General features: G+C 34.9%; 1 protein-coding gene and 1 non-coding gene across 5 annotated transcripts in view; both read right to left on the bottom strand.

Annotated features, from left to right (window-relative positions):
* Positions 1 to 21366, bottom strand: part of IQUB (IQ motif and ubiquitin domain containing) — a 64409-nt gene that overhangs the window by 2139 nt on the left and 40904 nt on the right. For 2 of the 4 annotated variants that reach the window (XM_009003157.5, XM_035254861.3), the window contains 4 exons: positions 15105 to 15275; positions 10910 to 11086; positions 7314 to 7562; positions 3064 to 3249 (listed from right to left, as the gene is read on the bottom strand). In XM_009003157.5, the coding sequence (XP_009001405.4) occupies positions 3064 to 3249; positions 7314 to 7562; positions 10910 to 11086; positions 15105 to 15275 (783 nt within the window). The remainder of the gene's footprint in view (positions 1 to 3063; positions 3250 to 7313; positions 7563 to 10909; positions 11087 to 15104; positions 15276 to 21366) is intronic. The other 2 variants (XM_078343879.1, XM_078343880.1) reach the window with 1 other exon arrangement.
* On the bottom strand, positions 3695 to 3801 carry LOC118143925 (U6 spliceosomal RNA). The gene has a single exon (XR_004728410.1). It is a non-coding gene; the product is annotated as a U6 spliceosomal RNA (small nuclear RNA).

Genomic DNA, 21366 nt, shown 5'->3' with positions numbered 1-21366 from the left:
AACTCTTAAATAATTGAATATTTTCCATATTGTATAATTTATATTGTTAAGTAAAGCAAAAAAAGTAATTCCCAGAGTCATTTAATATGAAATTCATGCTACAACAAGAGTATATATACTTATATACATACAGAAAATTTCCAGAAGGATTTCAATAGATTATTATATACATAAGAAACAGTAATTACCATTACAATGTGGAGACAGGGAGGGGTGAACATCAGGAGACCTTTTTTTCCCCATTGAAATAGGTCCATTCTCTTGAAATAGCCATGTGGTGGTTTCAAACTATGTCCATAAATTCTTTAGGTGTACAAATAATTCTAAAAATATTACAGAAAGGTCCCATATACCCCACACCCAAATTTTTCTGAATGTTTCTCCATCTGGATTTATCCTATGTTTTCTTCATTATTAGACTGAAGGGATGGGTTTTGGGGAGGAAGACCACAGAGGTGAAGCATCCTTCTCCTCACATCATATCAAGGGTACATACCATACCATGAACATGACACCACTGCTGCTGTTAATATTAATTACCCGGCTGAAGTAGTGTTTGTCAGGCTGCAAAGTTCTTCCCCTTCTGTCCATAACATACTCTTTGAAAAGAAGTTATTATGCACAGCCCACACTTAAATGGTGGAGAGTTATTCTCCATCTCCCTAAGAGTAGAGAGTATCTATGCAAATTATTTGGAATTCTACATGGGAGATTTGTCTATTTGCCTCACTTTATTTATTCATTCAATTGTTTGTAAAAAAAATTTTTTAATTGATAATAATTGTACATATTTATGGGGTACATAGTGATGGTATGGTACATACATCATGATCAGAGTAATTAGCATATTCATAATTTCAAACATTTATTAGAGTTGGGAATATTCAGTATGTTTCTTCTAGCCATTTGAAACTATTACAGTTAACTATAGACATCTTACAGTGCCATAGAACGGTACTAGAACTCAGTCCTCCTATCTACCTATAATTTTGTGTCCTTAACACATCTCTTCCTATTCCTCCAACCTCCAAGATTTTTACTTTCTACGATACATTCTTTTATTCTGTTCAGATTCTAAGCCAATAATATATTGCTTTTATTAAAATAAAAAGTAAATAAAATGCATTAAAAATTGTTTAAGTGTTTTCATAGTTACTATGTAAGTTGATTCATGCCAAAAACTATGCTGAAAGTTTTAAATAATGGTCTACTCGAAGCTTCCCTATGATAAGATACCATTAACGTTTTTTTATAGATGAGAAAACAGGATCATTGAAACATTCACAAATTTACCCAATTTCTCCCAGCTCATGAATGGTAAAGCCAGAATTCAGAGCCAGGGCTGCTTTTGTCCTCCTTATTGATTCCACATATTTAGCTAATCTTTCTAAAAATTTATGAAGGAAAGAGGGCAGGTTTTCATGTCCTGTAAGTTGTTAGTGACAGAGATGGGGAGTAACCGGGTCAGGATTACTGAATTTAAGTCCATGATTCTTCCTACTTTGGCCAATGTGCACACAAGGAGAGATCAATCTGCTTCACTTAAAGTTCACATAATGAAAGTATTTTTCCATGTTTCCTATACCTCTGTCATATTTACTTTCAAGTATTTTTTTTTACTTCCTGAGAAAGCAAATATCTCTGGAACATTAAGAAAATTCTGAAACTGCTCCATCTTTCTGCAAGATATAAACTAATCTTTAACTAGGCTGAAAATTAATAGTTAAAAAATTATATCAGCCCAAAACCATAAAAAAGGCAAATGTTCTTCCAGTTTGTCTGGTTGCAAACCTTGGCTCTCTTTACAGAAATTCAATAAGACTGGCATTCTGGAATTAGAAATGCATCTGAATAGAACATTTAATTTGATACTGCAGTGATTTGATTAAATGCACAAAGGGAGTTGTGTGGATTAATTGAATATCAGCCTTGGGAATGAACTTCAATCTCATCATGGGTCCTAGATGAAATGATATTGCTAGTACTGGCTATGCTTCCTGTGATTAAATATTTATGAGGCAGCTTAGTTTACTAAATATCACATTTAATACAGCTTCAACTTATTGCTACCTTTTCTTTCAATCCCTAGGGTGAAATTTTTCTTAGCCTGGTTTCTTAAAACAAAATTTAAAAACTAAAAATTTACCTACTTTCTTTATACATCACCCCTTGTTCCATTGGAAAAAAAACAAACAAACAGGGAATCACACTATTTTAAATGACTATTATATTTTGTCATTTCTCTACTTTCCTTTCCCTGACATCTTGTGTGGAATTAAAGAATATAGAGAATCAGTATTAACTCTTGGGATCCTGGGCTTAGTGTAAATGGAGCTCTCTAGGAACTCATCAGGAACCCCTCAATTTACTCATCAAAATGTTTTTCAGATTGCATCTTTTAAGTTACTAAAGTTACAGTAAATAGCATTTAATGTTTATAGTACTTGCTCCACTCCCAGCAAGTTGGAAGCGAATGAAAAATGAAGCATCAGAACTATACCCCATCAGTATGATTGCCATTTAGACCACAAAATTATGAACAAAATTTGGGAATTGGGTGTTTTTAAGCAGACTCATGATAATTAATCAAAGAAAGAAAGATTCTGGGTCCCATAATACCTATCTGGTGGTAATGCTCATTTATTTACTCAACAAATACTAACTCCATTCTGTGACAGGCATTATTATAGGTATTAGAGATACAGGCGCAAATGAGCTGAACAAAATCGCTGTCTTCATGGAATTTACTGTGGAATGTGCTTAAACTTGCTATTAGGAGAGATTGGTATCATATTTAGGACTTGTGATATGTTCAAATCTCACATATGTATATGTGTGCGTGTGTGTGTGTGTGTATATATATATATATATACACGCACACATATACATACCTTTTATTTAATCTGTGCCATATATAGCATCCATTTTTTTTTTGCTGTTAATCCATAAATTCTGTTTCTTAATCTGATGGAAGTACTTAAGCATGGAATATACTAGAAGGCTGTCAAGTTATCTCTAATAATCCCAATGATTAGCTTCCCAAATAAAGTTCAACTTTCTTACCTCTTCAATACTTGTTAGCTTGAGATGAGCAGCTGCTTCATCCTTGGTAAGAAGAATACAGTTCCAGGGGGACCACTCCAGGGATTTATTCCATCTCACCATGGCCAGATCACTGAGATTGTCCCAGGCACTGAGGACTGACTGGGACGCCCAGATGTTCTCTGTCAGGTACTGAATATCTTGTAGCTGCATGTCAAAGCAAGTTTTTAAAAAATGTGATTTTCTTCTAACCATAAAATTTGTTTTTTATAAGATTATTATATTACATGAGGAAATAATTAAATTATAGGGTATTTTTGAAGTGAAATATTTTTGAAGTGAAAAATACTAGGTTTCAATGGCACATAACCCCTTAGTTTTCACTAAACTTCTGTTCATTCTGCCTAAACTACATTATCAGTCTCACAGTTTCGTCCCCATCTTTAAACTAGAGTAAGCAGTATAAATTTCTTTCAGTATGCTAATTTTACCTTAATATAATATTAATGGTACTGTAATGTTACCTTAATAAATATATGGCATTTAATGATTTTTGAAAATTCATTAGTAAGTAGCATCTTAATTTCAGGGCCATTGTAGGGACCTTTTAAAATCTTTTACTGCCATTTTACAAATGAGGAAGCTGAGTTTTTTTTATATGGAACACTTTATGAATTTGCATGTCACCCTTGTGCAAGGGCCATGCTAATCTTCTCTGTATCATTCCAATTTTAGTATATGGGATGCTGACGCGAGCACAGGAAGTCGAGATTTAATAAAGATAAGTAATTTACTTAGTGTTAATTAAAAGACTTAGTTTTTTTAATAAAAAGGTAGTCAAATAGCTGTTTAAAACTTTTTTAAAAATGTAAACTCTATTAGCATTATAAATTTAGAATTGCCAGAGAGCGACAAATTCAACAAAGTGTAAGCATGTAAAAAGAGTAATTTTTTCAAAAGTTTGTGTGAAAAAGTGTGAGAGCAGAAACGTTTTCTGCAACATGAGTAGACAAAACCTAAATAACTTACCAAAGTAAAAAACAAAAAGAACCTGTCATCATCAGCTATGACAGTATTTCATAAACTGGTAATTCAATATATTAAGCTCAACTAATGCATTCTAGCTTTTACTTAATGCTAAAAAAGACAATACTCTGTACACAGCTGCTAGGAGAAAAATTTATAGAAGTTTAAAATTCAATGTTTTATATATTGTACTTATATTCAAAATGCATCTTGTTTATACTTTTGTTTTTAATTTAGTTGCTCAACTGTACTAATAATTTTGAAACTGTATCATAGAAAATACAGTGTTTATTTGCATGTGAATGTCAAATGTGCACATTATAAGTGTGGTTGGCAGTCTCTAAGAGTTTTCTACAAGAAGTCATTGTACTTGAAATTTTTGCAATAATAGAGCAATACTATTGCCTATTATATTAGACAGTATCTGCATGCACTACAGATAAACAAGGTAACTAGTACAACACTCAAATCTCTTGTCTAAGCAGAATGTTTACTTTTTATATATCTTAGCTTTCTCCTTTTCATTTTACATGATATCATCTTCACATTTAATATATGCTAATCTTTCCTGTTGTCCACAAGATTTACTGCTTTATGCGAATGTTCACACATTCAAATTATGCCTCAAATACTACTACTACTGAAATAAATATTAATCATAATTATACCCATTACAAGAGGGAAGCTATTGGCACTAATATTTGTCTACTAATCCTAGACATTGTAAAAGTAGGATAGGAGACCAAAACCCTACACAGGTACAGTATTTAAATTAAATAACATCTAATGGAGATTATCCTTATCTGAAAGGTTACAATGCTCCCCTAAAATTCTTTCATTCAATATGTGTAATGGTTGATTTTGCATCACCTTGACGAGGCCACAGGATACCCAGATATTGGGTCAAACAGTGTTCTGGTGATTATGTGAGGGTAGTTTTGGATGAGATTAACATTTAAGTCAGTAGACCGAGTAAAGCAGATTGGCTTCCATAATGTGAGTGGGCTTTATCCAATCAGTTGAAAGCCTGAATAGAACAAAAATTTTTTTTTTTTTTAATTTTTTATTGGATTTTAGGTTTTGGGGTACATGAGCAGAGCATGCAAGACAGTTGCGTAGGTACGCACATGGCAGTGTGCTTTGCTTTGCTTCTCCCCTTCACCCACATTTGGCATTTCTCCCCAGGCTATCCCTCCCCACCTCCCCCTCCCACTGGCCCACCCCTTTTCCCCCCAATAGACCCCAGTGTTTAGTACTCCCCTTTCTGTGTCCATGTGTTCTCATTTTTCATCACCCGCCTATGAGTGAGAATATGCGGTGTTTCATTTTCTGTAGAACAAAAATTTGACCCTGTCCCTGAGTAAGGAAGAATGTTCCTGCCTAATGGCCTTTGAACTGAGACATTGGCTCCTCCTGGTTCTATAAGAGCCTGGTGGTCTTCAGACTTGAACTGGGCCATCAGCTGTTTAGGTTTTAGACTTACCAGTCTCCATAATTATGCGAGCAAATTCCTAGTAACAAATCTCCTTATATGTATATATATAGCATATATGTATAAAATTTCCTATTGGTTGTGTTTCTCAGGAGAACTCTGGCTAATACAATATGGAAAATTGAGGTAGCACTTGTAGATAACTTATATTAAAGCCAAAGTAAATCTAAGATTCTTTAAAAGGAAATATGTATCTGTCATGCCAACAATTCCTGGAGAAAAGTACCAAATAAGAATTTAAGCTGAAATAAACATATTTGTTCATAACATATTCATTCTACTGGACAAAATATGCAATCATTTTAATTTGTGTTTTTCAAACGGTGGGTTGCTACCTCTTAGGTGATATAAAATTTTCCAAATGGAAATTAGAATAAGTAGATTGGGATTGAATAGAAAATATCAGAGTGCATCCAAACGGGTAAAGATAAACATTATTTTGGAAACTCTTATTTCTGAGGCAGAACAGCATGCATTTATATGTATGGACACTGGGAACCAGACTGCCTAGTTTTCAATCCTGGTGCTGGTACTTAGTAGCATAAATTTGGACAAGTTAGTTAACCTCTCAGTGCTTCACTTTCCTCATCTGCAGGATAGAAATAATGCCTATTTTGATAGGATTTTTGTGCCGATTAACTCAATAAAGTGTGTAAAGCCATATAGGTACTAATTGAGTATTGAGAATTTTCATGCATGCCTATATCAGTCTGTCATAAAAATATACTTTTACTACTGATTTAGAAGAATTTAGAATTTTTTAACAAAGCACATCACATTTGGAATCTATTTTTTTATCTCTATAAAGTTTTCTATTCATATTAGTGCCTATTTTCCTATTTAGTATTAAATACAATTTGGTTAATTAATAACTTTAATTTACAGAAAATTTGACCATTTGACTGTGAACACAAATATTAATGAGATAAACAGTGCTCTATAACATACTTTTATTAATAAATTGCTAATGTTGGTAGCATATCAACAATAGGTAAGTCCTTCTCTTTTCTCACTCCCTTACGTAAGTCCAACCAGTGTCAGGAATTTGTTTTTATTTTGTAGAGACACAGACTATCTGCTGGCCTAAACAACCCAATAGAAGTTATGGAATAATCAAAAAGATATACAGGGAATACCAAAGTAGTAGTTAAGTTAGGAATTCAGGTCAGACTTCCTGTTCTCACAGGCTCCACCCTCTCACAGAACTAGGAGAAGTTCTTATGAGAGGCAAATTACTGATACAGTCAATGATCCAATGCAATGATCCATCCAAAAGAACTCTGGCCAGAAACTTTCCAGTTGTGTGGTATCATACCAACCATTCACATAGACAAGTATCCACTTAAAGCCCTTCCCTAAGGTTTTATTTTTCTTTTACTTTTTATAAGACTTAGCTTTCACTTTTGGTGTTATTTACCATTATGGTCACACTCAGTTTACACTAATTATTACTGTTATTCATAAACACTAGTATGTGTATATGTAACACCAGTTTCTGTAAAAGTCAATCATTCATGCAACAAATATTAAGGGCCTTAAATAAAACTTGGTACTGTATTAGGTTATAGAGGTATAATGGTGAGCAAGAGTGGGGAAAAAGCATACTCCTGCCCTCACAGAGCTTACCGTCTAGTGGAACACTCATTAAACAATCACACACACACACACACACACACACACACACACAATCATAAGATTGCAAGATAGCCTCCTTGACAAGCTTCAGCTATAATTCGCACCCGATTGACCATACCTGCATCAAGAAAGCAATTTTAGAATCATCTTCATAATCAGCTTCTGTATAGTAGAGCTGCTGAAGTAAACATTTGTACTTCAAAAATGATTCTCGTTTTTGAGCCTCATTCTCAAGGCTAATGCAGTTACGACACCGGTATATGCGGCGTGAGGTGGATGATACAGAAAACTCTGTAGAAGGCAAATAAAGCTGGCAACTGTGGCAAAAGTAAATCTTCTTATAAAATTTCAATGGGTCTTGAGGGACCTACAGAGTGAAAAAAAAAATATCTAAAAGCCAGGCAGGGTCAAATATGATCCCAACCAATAGAAGTACCAAGGGCTAACTTATCTTAGAATGAGATAAAAGAATGGTTAGCTAATTTACAAAATTATATTTTTCCATTAACTTCCTATTCTATACAAAATCTAAATTTCAAGCAGCATTTATTCATCCTGCCAAAATACTGAAAATCTGTTATTCATCAATTCTTAGATATTTGTGGTAAAATCACTTAGAAAATTAATTGACTGAAAATAGGAAGAGGTTTTTATTTTAAGAAGAGTTTATATTTTTTTCAGTGCTACATTGCATTCATTATGCCTATAAGGCAATAGCTAGATTCACATAGAAGTAAAAACCCACTAAACCAATTGTTCTTCTCATTCCATTTATCTTCAAAATAAATTCAGATTAGTTCAAATTATTAATATTCAAAGTTTGAAATTCTATGTCTAAAGCAGTAGACAGAAAGTAATTCTACCATAAAATAATCAATCCAGTCCTTCATTATGGGCTAAAGTATCGTGAATGAATGAGTGAATGGTGATCATTTCAACACAAACTGAATCAAGACATATATAAAACAGTCTTTCCTAATTTATGGTATATCAGTACCTCTGGCTTCCATGAAAGTAAAGATCAAGCAGCAACAGCATTTGCATGTGATATATAATACTTTCAAAAACATTTTTATAAAGAAGGACATGGGCATCAATGTTCTATAGCATTTTTTCTCTTACTCAATGTGGATTTAAAATATTTACTGTTATAGGGAAGACCCATTCAGGTGCCCCTCTCTCTCTGCACGAGACAGAGCTATTCTCTTTTTCTCTTTCTTTTGCCTATTAAACCTCCTCTCCTAAGTACACACACACACACACACACACATTTACCATTATAATCCCTTCCAATGTTTTACTTTGTTCTGAACATCTGTTACGTTTCTGAACCTTCCCTTCTACTGGGCCTTACTTTTCCTAAATGCTCCATCTTCCCAAAGGGTAACATTCTTTGAAAGCTTCTTTGCCCCATGTCTTACAATTTTGGGAAATAAGACAATATGCAAATTTAAAAGGTAGCAGTTATTTCGGAGAAAAGAAGAGTGATCTAAGTGTATGACCAAAGATCCAAAAGACAACTTATCTGGGTTTTCTTATTTTGAGATTTACACATTTTGTTTATCTTGAATAATTATTTTATTTTCTTGCCTCCTAGGCATTAATTTAGCAAATATATCAGTCAACCTCATGAAAATGAGTTAGCACACCTCTTCATTTCAGACAGATAGGCCATTTATCATAATGCCATGGAAAATATTCTCTACCAATCTGAAATTGTGCAAGAAGTAAGATAACTCATTCTCATTATGAGTATGATGACAGAGAGCTCCATTTAAGCTACGAATTTAACTCTAAGAATTCTCCAGAGTACACTGGGTGCTTCATCCTGGCCTACTCCCAAAAAGTGGTTGTGGGGGTAGTGGTGTTCCTTCAAATTCTTCTCCCACTATGCATATTAAAAATGTGCGAATGAGCTATTCCTTTTTAGAGCCAGTAACTTTTCTTTTAAATCCTGTAGTTTGAGATATTAAAGAGTATATCACCCCAAAAAAGCAAGTACAGGATAATCCACAGATTTGTCCTAAATTCAAAAAAAAACTTTAAATCCTTTATCTTAATTAATATATTTCTCATATGCTGCAGGTAGAAATGCAACATGGTGCATTTTCAGTTTGGAAAAAAAAAATGTTTAATAGTCTCTTTTCAAAGTAAACATGCATGTACCATGTGATTCAACAAGCCACTTTCTAGGAATTTACCCCATTACAATTAATTTACCCAAAAACTCATATCTAATGCTTATAATGACTTTATTCATAAAAGATCAAAACTCTAAACAATCCAAATGTCATACAACTGTGAATGGAGTTTTAAAACTCTCTTGTGTATTTCAGTTATAAAAACAAACCAATGACACACTCAAAAACAAGTGAATCTCAAATGCAATATGCTAAGTGAGAGACGTCAGTCCCAAAAGATTACATATAGTATGATTCCATTTATATGACGTTCTGAAATAGATAAAACTATGAAAATAAAATACATATCAGTGTTTGCCAAGGATTAAGAAGTTGGGGGAAGGACTGACCAAGTGGCAGCATGAGGGAATTCTAGGGGGTGATAGGACCATTTCTTATTCTGACTGTGCTATTGGTCTCATGCCTCCATACATTTTTTGGAACTCACCAGAAAGAATAAATTTTACTAAAGGTAAATTTCAAAATAAATAAAATGATAGCATTATGTAAAAGTGTAGAACATAAAACTCTATCAATTGTATTTACTCCAAATATAAACTGAATAAGTCTACAGAAAAAGAGGGTGAAACAGTGGTTTGAATAAGAAATAACATAGTGGGAACCTTTTCTCCTGGACTTTTGCTACACTTTAATACTCTTTTTTCAATACAATCAGGTTTTTAAAAAATCGATTTAAAAACATATAAAATTAAACAATTTCTATTCTTCTAGTTTTGACTAAGTATTGAGATTTTGTTGTTTTTTTTTTTCAAAAAACCTAAAGATGTTTAGTCAGCTTTTTAAGTAAATTTTAACTGAAAATAATCATCGAAATAAAACACTATAATTCTCTGACAACATTCTCTGTCCCAAGAGTTTTACTAATAGTGTTTTAGAAAGTTCTGCACAGTAAGAAGGCAATTAAGCATGTATCTTGGCTTTCGAGAGCAAAATTTCCACAGAAGCCTAATGACGTTGGAGTTGGAGAAGACAGTTTAATTCAAATACGTTACATTTGACATTCTCTCAGGACACCCATATGGATCTGTTGAGTAATATTATAACTATGTGATAAGAGTTATAAGGAACACAAACAAGGTATAACGTAGACTCTCACAAACGAATTTAACTCCGTGTGACGCCTTATGAAGGAGGAGAGATGAGAGTTAAGTCCCAGAAAATGAACAGGAATTGGCTGGGTAAATAGTGAAGAGCATTCCAGGGAAACCAACAGTATGTACAAAGCCATGGAGGCGTGAGAAATCATGATGCAGTCAACATGATACAATATCCAGTTGGAAAGCTGGCTAAGAGATTAGAAAAGAATTCAAGGTTGGAAATACACAGACGTCAAATGAGTAAATTTGGTTTACTAATAGACAAAATAACCATACCAAGGAGATACCACCAGTAAAATGGTATTCCACATGAACTCCAAGTAAAGTGTTAAAGCAAAATTTGAATATACTTAAAAAATTTGCTATACCATATCTTAGGATGTTGAAAAAGGAATACAGAGAAAAAGGTAGAATACCTTAAGGTATTTTGCAACTTGAGGATTAAACAGAGGTGTTTTGATATAATGAAAAAAGAGTGTCGCAATTCTTTTTCTGAGTCCTTCGAGGTTATGATGTTTGACTCCTCTCATCATAAGGTCAACCTCTCTGTCAATCAATTCTAGAATTTCCTGAGTTAGTTTACATTCATGTTCCTGTACAAAACACAAAAATATATAGTACAAAATCTTACAAATCACTAAGTGCATTTGCAAAATTACCACCCAAACAAACCAAAATCTACATTCCAAAAGAAATGAAACATTGCTAATAGTATAAAGTGGTACAACTAATTTGGAAAAAAATTGGCATTATTCAACATACTGGAGCTAAAGACATGCACAATCTATGACCCAGGAATTCTACTCTTAGGTGCTTTAAAGAAATCTGCACATAGATCTCCATTGTTCACATTAGCTGAAAATTAGAAACAGCTAATTGTCCATAAATAAATTGACTGCATTAATAAATTATGGCTTATTCATACAATAAAATATTATCTAATATATGGAAATAAATGAGCTATAGCTATATACAACAAAAGCTTAAATCTTACAAATTAATTTTAAGCAAAATACTCAAGGCACAAAACAATAGATATAGTAAAATTTTGTTAAATAAAATTCAAGAATAAGTAACACTAAACCATATTATTTAAAAATTTATACAGAGGTGGTAGAACTATGAAGAAAAATCAAGAAAATGGCTACCATGAAAGTCAGTATGGTAGTCACTTCTAGGAGATGACAAGAGGAGTTACAATTCGAAGGGAAAAGGGAACACTGGAAACACTGGCAACATCCTGTTTCATATATGTTACACTGTACATACATATTTGCTTCACTTTTCTGTATATTTTTTAAAGGTCACAATATTTTTTGTAAAGTAATAGAAGTGAGTGTGGTTTTGAAAAAGCCACAAGTACGAATTAAGTGATTAATATAGAAGTATTTATAAGGTCCTCCAACTGCCCAAGGGAAAACTAGGAGATACACAGTTTGAATGAAGGCGTCAGAAGATAAAGTCATTAATTTTAAAATAATGCTCTTCTGTAGTTTGTACTACACAGTTGGTGAAGCTAATATGAGGGTCTGCATCAGTGGTCCTTTACCCTGGTGGCATTTTAGAAGGACCTTAAAAATTAGAGGGAGATTTTAAAAAATTTTAATATTGTCCTCACACCTGAGGAGCTAATTTAACTGCTCTGAAGTGGGACCAAGGTATTCTACTCATTTATTCTCATATTTATTCATTCTCTCCCTCTCTCTAGCTTTCCAGGTGATTCTAATGTGTACTGCGGTTTAAAATTCACTGGTCTGTATTAGTAACTGTCATCAAACTAACACCAATTATTTATTGAGAGCCCCCTTTTCGTAAGGCACTGAATTTATATATATATTTTTTATATATGCATATGTTTACACATGTATGTAGATATATATACGCACATATATATTCTCAAAGCAACTAATTTTACAAATGACAAAACTAATTTTCATAGATATTTTAACTTATTTTAAGGTTGTGCAGCCATAAATAGAGTCAGAATTTGAGTTGTGCTTAAAGACTTCAATCTTCCATCAAAATATTTTCAAGTAAATTTACATATGAATATTTCATATTAAACATATTAAGACACATATGATTTGGCCTTTTTATTACTGGTAAAAGTTATGTCAGGATTTCTATTGTACTCCCTGTGTGCACTCTCTTTTTGCCAAGCTGGTCTTTTTACTGCCCTCTATAAATATCATGTTTATTTCCTACCTCTGAACCTACTGCTTCTCCCTCCCTCTCTATCTACACATTCTGGCAATTTGGTCATATTGATGACCAAAACAGACTGCCCATGCAGTTATCTAATCCACTGCTTATGTATAACCTTTAATTAGTTCATACATATTGTCACTCAGAAACAACCTGTATTTCTATGCCTTACTGAAGGAGCATCTGCCAAGTGTCTCACTAAGAACACAAAAGCACAATTCAGAACCCAAATATTGTTTATCTATACTGGCTGCTTATTATATAAGCTTACATTATTGAGCTTATAATATGATCAGTATACATAATTTTAATTTATTTACATTATTTACATAACATAAGCTTAATATTTCCTTTAATTTGCGCTCCAAAATGCAAGAGCTATACCAATGGTCCTAATAATGGCAGGGTTTTCCCCTTTCATTAGGAATATAGAAAACATATTCATTGTAATGAATGTTCAAGTATGCTGCTCAGATTAGCCCTACTTCAGCACCAAAGCAGCCTCTCAGCTACAGGTTGTGGCAACTGACAGCTCTCCACTGAACCTCTCTCTCAGAATTCCCTGTGCTGAAGACAGCCATCTTGCCTAAAGATAGCTACCATCAGCTAAAAAAAAACTGCCTCATCCAAGGTGTTTCTTCTCAGGGACATCCTGAATCAAATGACTAATCGCTGTGGCAGTATAAAGATCCAGGATCCTGTAAGAGTCTGGGGTATGTGAGAACAAAAAATAAATCGAGTCCTGGCCCAGGTCCAGCTCATAATGGATCTATTGGGTTCACAGAGCCACCCAGCATTCATTTCCCCGGTCCTTGAATATACAGATGGAATAGAATACTGGATAGCTGGAACAGCCTCCCTACCTCTGATTTCTTGACCTGTGGGGTAACAGCTATCATGATGAGGAAGAGCAAGCAGAAGCCCCTGAAACTGCCCTAGCTTGGGAACAGAGGAGGTGAAAGGAAAAATGGTCCCACTTACTACTTGGGAAATTTTTGCTTCCTGCCCCTGCAACTCTGGACTCTGCAAATTTAGAGATCTTCATTCCTGGTGGAAAAATGTCTGTAATGTACGACACAGTGCAAGGCCTATTAACTCTGAGCTGCAACTAATGCCTAGACTCTGTAGGCCAAAAGAACTGTGGGCAGGGCAAGTCTTTCCTTGCTTATAGAGGTAACTGACTCTGATCTTCAAAAGGCAATGGTGCAGTTATTACCTATTAGGGACAGGGAAGAAAATGTTTGGGACCCAGATAATAGGCATTTCTCAGCATATCTTTGCCTGATTTTGACAGTAAATGGACGCCTGGTAGCCTCAGCCTGAGAGAAGCAGAGCGACCAGGTTCAGACCTCTCAAGGTGCAAGTCAGTCCAAAAAGTAGGCCTCCTAGACCAGTCAAGGTGCTAGTTGAGGGAGAAGGAAATCTAAAACAGACAGAAGAAGGAAACCATGAGTATTTCTTGTGGCCTTAAAGCCAATGACTACACTGGGGGCTGCAGTTTTTCCTATTAACCTTGCTTTGGGGCCTATCTAAATCCGGAGGAGCTACTCCTAAAACCTACAACGTGAAACTGGATCCAGGCAGCAGTATGTATATTCTCCCCATCCTGGTAGATTGTTGGCTGACAACTCTCAAATTATACTCTTTCTGAGAATTGCTCAGAAAAATAAAGAGAGTTATCTCATTCAAAGTCATGCCCTTCTGGAGGTAGCCCATCCAATAAATGCTCAATGTGGGAGTAAAACGTCCTGGCCCCTTGGCTCATTCGGGACAACTCTGGATGGCCTTTCCAGTTTCAGAATTCCCCATGACATTGGGTGAAGTCATTGTGAGACTCTACCCCAATTTCATTTGTCTATCTGTCCAATTCTGCTTTCTTTACTGCTTCACAGGAAATATCCTGATAGCACTCTCCAATAAACTTCCTGAACATAAACCCCATCTCTGAGTTTCTTTCTTGAGAAAATTTGATCTATGACAGCCCCTAACTTTGTTTTCATTAAAAGTAGGATTAAAAACACAGAAAATCAATAAGTGATGAGAAAAAAAGATAAAAATAAAATGGTGCTGCTTTAAAACTGCTAAAAATAATTTTTTCATTGAAAACTGTCAAAATATGTAGATTATAACTGCTATTTTATATAATTAAGTATTAATCTCATACTATACTGCATATATTTGCATTCACTGCATAAAGGTATGTTTACATTCATTATGCTATATTTACATATTTATTATGTATTACAACATATTTTGAGAACTTTTAGGTAAATATTAATGCATTAACTATATCCTTCCCAAATTATATCAAAATAATTCTTAATGTAAAACACTTTGTTTTAGTATTTCATTAATTTTTTTATTGATAGTGAACTCTACCCCCAAACTAAGAGAAAGTTAACATACCTTTACAGTGTGTTTAAGAGTTAAGAGCACATCCAGCCTCTCATCCTGAGAGATATTTTTCAGCATAATGCACGTATAGATATTTTGCAGCTCTCTGGCTCTGATGGTGAACTGTGTATCCATCTCAATTGTTTTGCCATTAGGTGCCCTCCATATTTTTGGAGCTGAACACTTAAAAACAATATTATGTTCATAATTATCAGTTAATTAGAGGCTACAAATAACAATTTTGTTCCCCCTACTAGAACTCTAATATCATGTGCTTTATGACTAAAATATCACTAAAGCTTAAAAAAATTATTTAAGAATTTGCAGATAAGGCAAAAGTAAAATATTTTAGAAAAAAACAAATATGAGATATAGTTCTTCAGTCTGTAGAAGTTCATACACCTTTACAATATTTAGGATTTGCCACTAGTTCTTATGTTGAATTATTTGAGAGATGTATGGAATTACTCATTAACCACATGAGGACAATTATCTGTTTGGTTCAATTATATTGAGTGTATTTAAGTATGTCTTGATCCTGCCTTGCCAATTGAAGGTAACTTTTTTGGAGCAATTATGACACTCTCAATATATTTAGACCTAAAGATATACCAAAAAGGGACTCTGTGAATTATGGCTTAATGTCCTATAAAAATACATCTATAACAAGTTCAAAATTCTTCACAAAGCAGATGTCCATAGTGAAAGAGCTATATTGCTATCTTAGCAGTGCTGGGCTGTGGTTCCTGCCTGCCTGATGCTGGCTAAGATTCTCACTTCCTATTTCCAAATCTTGCTTGGTGCCTCTCAACCTAGCCCACCTCTTAAACAAAGGGACAAAAATGAAGTTCACTTGTGCTGAAGCTCATCTGACGACTCCCAGGCTAAGAATGTAGAGATTCAAGCCAGGAGGTGATATTAGTCCTCTACTGATTCAGGAAACACCAGATAATCTTTAATGGTAGTCCCTCTGTGTTTGCCACTGCTTCTGTTCCTTCCGACACAGACTTTTAGAGGAGATGCATTCACCCAAAAATTTCACAGTGAACACTTACTATTTGCTCCTCTACTTCAGGGTACAAAGGCTCAGTTTCTTTCCCTAATGATAATTGTTCGTAAACAAGACTATGTTGATCATGACAACTCTTCAAATGTTGGATGTTTTTCTAGGTTAATTGTAATTGCTCTGGTGTCCTTGTAGCCCAATTTATGCCATTCTTGCAACCACTTAAATCTTAGAAGTGATCTAATGTCAGGTTTAAATGGAAGCTCTATGTATTGGAACAGATCATCAGGAATGTGGACTAACCAAATAGAGACATTATATAAAACTATATTCAGAATGACAGTATCATGAGGAAATTTTAGTTGTAACACCAATTTACATCTACTTTTTCATATTTCACATTAGCTAAATTACATTGAGAACTGCAAAGCTACCCCTTAAAAACAACTATATTTGATATATTCTCAAAGTAATGGCATCATAATTCAGATCAAAGCCAAATGAATGCTACTCAGAGGTAGGAATCTTCATCAGAAACTTTAGATTCTCAGCTCCAGTTTTAATCCAGTACATACGAAGCTGTAGCCCTGTAATTAATTTATACTGTTACAGCATAAATTTAATATTAAATAATGTATTATTATCAGATGATATAATTAAGATTGATTAAAAGCTTATAAGGAAAATAGCTCTATAATAAACTATTTTATCATTTAATTATTATCACTTAGAAATAAAATAATTTTTAAATGCATACAGCCTTATTTTGGGTAGGCCTTAAAGTGTTATTGAAGTTTAATGCTTGTTTCAAAGTTCCCTTTTAAAAGTTTTTAAAGGCTAAGGCTAAGTTTCATATTGTAATATTCTCAAGTCTAACCAATGTCTTAATCTCTGCATGCAATTTTCCTCAGCGTTGCACTATTAAATGCAATTCCTTTTCTATGAGTAACTTGGACAACATCTTTTGCTCTGCAGGGTGGTAAACTATTTTATTTGTAATAATTCAATATAATGACCTTTTTATGAAACCCCTACTTTCCCTACCTCGTTGTATTTTTCAGCTGATAGACTGATTCAACTCTATCTTCCCCCTCAAGTTTTTAGCCCTAACAAATATTGCGTAATGTGGTTAGATCTTGGTTTCTAAATATATTCTACAACTAAGTCCTTTCCACCTTTCAATTTTGAACTCAAACTCTACGTCTTCTATAAAGATTCCTCTTTGATTTGAAACGATTGTATCACTTGTATCTGAAATCTTATTGTACTTGTAAAAACACCCAAACACACACAAGTACACAGTGTCTCTGTTTCAGTGACTAGAGGCAATGAAATTTGAATCCAAATTGCTTTATAATTGTTTTGTTTGCTAATATCATTTCTCTCAAAAGAGTATAAGAAATAAATTTCTCGGCTGGGGGTGGTGGCTCACACCTGTAATTTCAGCACTTTGGGAGGCTGAGGCGAGCAGATCACTTGAGGTCAGGAGTTCAAGACCAGCCTGGCCAACATGGTAATACACCATCTCTACTAAAAATACAAAAATTAGCTGGGTTCAGTGGTGTGCGCCTGTAATTCCAGCTACTTGTGAGGCTGAGGCAGGAGAACTGCTTCAATCCAGGAGGCAGAGGTTGCAGTGAGCTGAGATTATGCCACTGTACTCCATCCTGGGCAACAGAGTGAGCCTCCACCTCAAAAGAAAGAGAGAGAGAGAGAAAGAGAAAGAAAAAGAGGGAGGAGAGAGAGACAGAGAGGAAGGGAGGAAGGGAGGAAGGAATTTCTCATGTAGCTCTATAGCTCTCACAGTGTCTACCAGACTCTTTCATTCATTCAACAAGTGCTGTGTTCACTATACATTAATCAACGTATTAGGCACTGAGTAGATAAAATACTATCCTGGTTTCAAGAACTCTCAAATCTCATGGGATGGAAGGGTAAGAAAATAAGTAATTAGAAAAAAAGGTGAGTATGCTTCATGACTGTACATAAATAGGAAACTATGGGTTGCTATAAAGCACTTAACTGGTAAAAAGACATTATCTAAGACGAAACCTGAAGAATAACTAGGAGTTAGCCAGATTAAAGAAAACTGAGTGATACAATCAAAGAATCCCAGATTTGAAGTTCAAGTTCCCTAGAGCTGGCACTGAAAAGATATTTAAAAATCTGTTCAGCAAAGCTGTTTTTATACTTAGATGTATTTCTGCCAACATAGATAACTTGATCTTCAAGCCTAGGCTTTTTTTTTTTTTTCAGGGCTTAAGGTGTTTTTTACTCTGACACAGGAAAAATGTCAACTTTGCTTATTTCTCCTCCCTATTTCCTTTTTTCTTTGAAAGCTTTGGCTGTGATAAGAGATATACAACAATCATGTACTTAAATAGCGTCAGAAAATAGAAGCATAATAAATTCCATTTAGCTGCCAACAAATGAGACAGCACAGGCCCTGGAAGAGAGAAACAGAAGAACAGCAGGAAGACACATTTCAGAGAAAGGAAGGTGGAGAAATGACAAGAACCTTGAGAGCAGCAGGCTTCCACAGAAGAGAAGAAATGACTGTACTAGGACAGTAGATATTTTCTTCCTGCTGAATTAATTCTCAAGTCCCTAAGGACACAAATTAAGAATAGCCCTAACTCCCCCAGAAGCCACTGTATAGTAATCACCTTTTCTTTTACACAGTACAGGGGTTTTGCTCAGCCATAGCAGCACCCTTATCTCATGCAGCGCTCAGAAAGAGGCAGTGGTATTTTCCTGCCCCAACCTGAGTATGAAGAAAAAGCATTTAAAAGACACAGCTAACATAGATTGCAGTTTTCTAAGCCTGTGATTGTGAGTAGTGTACAAATCAACAGTCATCAAATAAACAAATGGCCTTGGCTCAAGGAAAAATATCTTACAGAAATTCAAAAGGTCTCTGGGTAAATAATACCCTAAGCTATATTAGAAACCAGCTGATGATTTTTCATTCAAACTTCTTGACCTGAATTTCTTCACCTCTGTCAAGAAGGTGAAAAACTCATACCTCTGTGTGAGTTTTTAATATTAGATAACCTGTGGAAGTCAATGTTTGGTGGGTTAAAATGACAAACTATCTAATGCTTTAAAAAATCTTAGAGTCAGCCTTTTATTAAGAATGAGGACTTCCTATAGAGTCCATTATAATCCACTAGTTCAATGCTTTGACTGGACAAATTTAAGATTGTATCATTCATTATTCAGAGACATTCTATGTTCAGGACAAAAAGATTGAAAACAAAATATTGGTTCAATAAATCATGCAGTATTCAGACTCAAAAAAGTAAAACTGAAACCAAAATATAAAACTGTGTTCTCCAACGTTATTTCCAAATTAAAGGAAAGTAAGTGTTTCTTAGAATGTATCTGTACATTGTGGTGTTAAATATAGATCTTAAAATTCACAGCCAGGTGTGGTGGCTCACACCTGTAATCCCAGCACTTTGGGAGGCTGAGGCATGTGAATCACGAGGTCAGGAGTTCAAGACCAGCCTGGCCAACTGAGTGAAACCCCATCTCTACTAAAAATACAAAAATTAGCCAGGCCATGCTGGCGTGCGCCCGTGATCCCAGCTACTTGGGGGTCTGAGGCAGGAGAATAGCTTGAACTGGGGAAGCGGAGGTTGCAGTGAGCCAAGAATGCAGCACTGCACTCTGCACATTTTTTTTTTGAGATGGAGTCTCAAAAAAAAAATTTACATATGGCACTGGTTGGTTGTTAATTTTGACATCTGAAAAAACTCTGACCTTGTCTAGTTTCAGGGATTTATTGTAAGCTATTTTTTCTTAAAAATCAAAAAAACGTTAGAATAATAAGTTACTTCAATCATTCAAGTTTTATGAAATCAACATTGACCCCTCCTGAATATTGGAAATAATACTAGGCTTGGGAGTCGGAGAGGATGACAAGACATCTTATAAGGATTCACATCAAAAGACTAAAATTTATCTTAATCATCTTCTTAGTATGGCAACATATATTAAAAGGTGATTTAAATGATTCTGAATTAGAGTAGCAGTGAGTTTTCAACTTACTATAACAGGCCAGCAGCAGGCCAGAAGTCATTGTTAGTCAATATTTTTAAATGCTGATCTAATGATAACTAGGCCATGTGAACAGATGGGGAGTTGTCCTCAAGTGTAGCTGATCCATACTGTAGTGTGTTCTTCCTGTCCTAATATAAGTCTTGGTCAAAACTGAAGGAAAATCACCCTGTATCAACTAAAATGTCCACTTCCTTTAAACTTAGCCTGGAGACTGATGAGACTAACTGGTTTATCAGCTGGGTAACTGGGTTTAGAACTCCAATTCTAAAACATATGACCCACAAAACACCTTCCCTTTGATTTCTACAAATTCTTGTGGCTAAGTTCATCCTTCCCTCAATTCTCTGCCTTTCATCTTGGTGTGTTACCCTGTATCAGTCTGGACATCGAGCCCAGCTTATTTATCTAGTTTCTACTCCCTTTCCAAAAATAAAATCATGTTGCATTTAATATTTCCTTTATTTTGTCATATAACTAAAGAAGTCACAAAAAGTCACATTGCACACCCACTGCCTTCCAACTGCCTCCTCACTTTACCTTATCTATTTCCCTCTAGGACAACTCTTGAAAACCTCCATTTTCCTGGAATAGAACAATTCAGCCTGTACTCAGGATCCTTCAGGGTCTCAGATTCCACCCCAACAGCTTATCCAAGTATTTACAAAAACAAAAAAATAGATCTTCCTTCCTCCTAGGAATTCTGATAAACAAAATTTTAAAATTTCTCCATTTCACTTTTTGTGTGTGTCGGGGGTGGGGGGGGAGATTTCCCTGAGGACCTTCTTAGAGTGCCATACCTCATGAGAAAGGGTAGTGGTCATCAACTGACTCTGGAATCACTTCCATATGTTGAGCCTTGATCCTTTTATGGACACTCCATAATTTCAAAAAGTGTAGTTAAATGTTTACAGACAATGCTAGACATGGGGCCTGGGGTAGGGAATGTTCTGGGCATAAAGAAGAATAGACATTGTGTAAGTATTTACAACTGAATTTTAAATAGTTTGCAGGAAATAGAAAACAATATGATGGCATGAGTGGGGAAATTCTGCAGAAGGCTCAGCGAAACAGAAAGAAAGGTGACACCCATTTTTCCTGTCCATGGACACTCATAGGCTTCCAGCTCCTTCGAGCATTCGTGTTGCCCTGGGCCCATACTGTCATCTCTGGTGAGGTTAACAATTAGGTATCCCAGTGACCAAG

Source organism: Callithrix jacchus, chromosome 11 (assembly GCF_049354715.1).
Source record: "Callithrix jacchus isolate 240 chromosome 11, calJac240_pri, whole genome shotgun sequence".
Lineage (NCBI taxonomy): Eukaryota > Metazoa > Chordata > Mammalia > Primates > Cebidae > Callithrix > Callithrix jacchus.
Note: the sequence above shows the minus strand (reverse complement) of the source record. Positions and strands in the feature narration are given on the sequence as shown.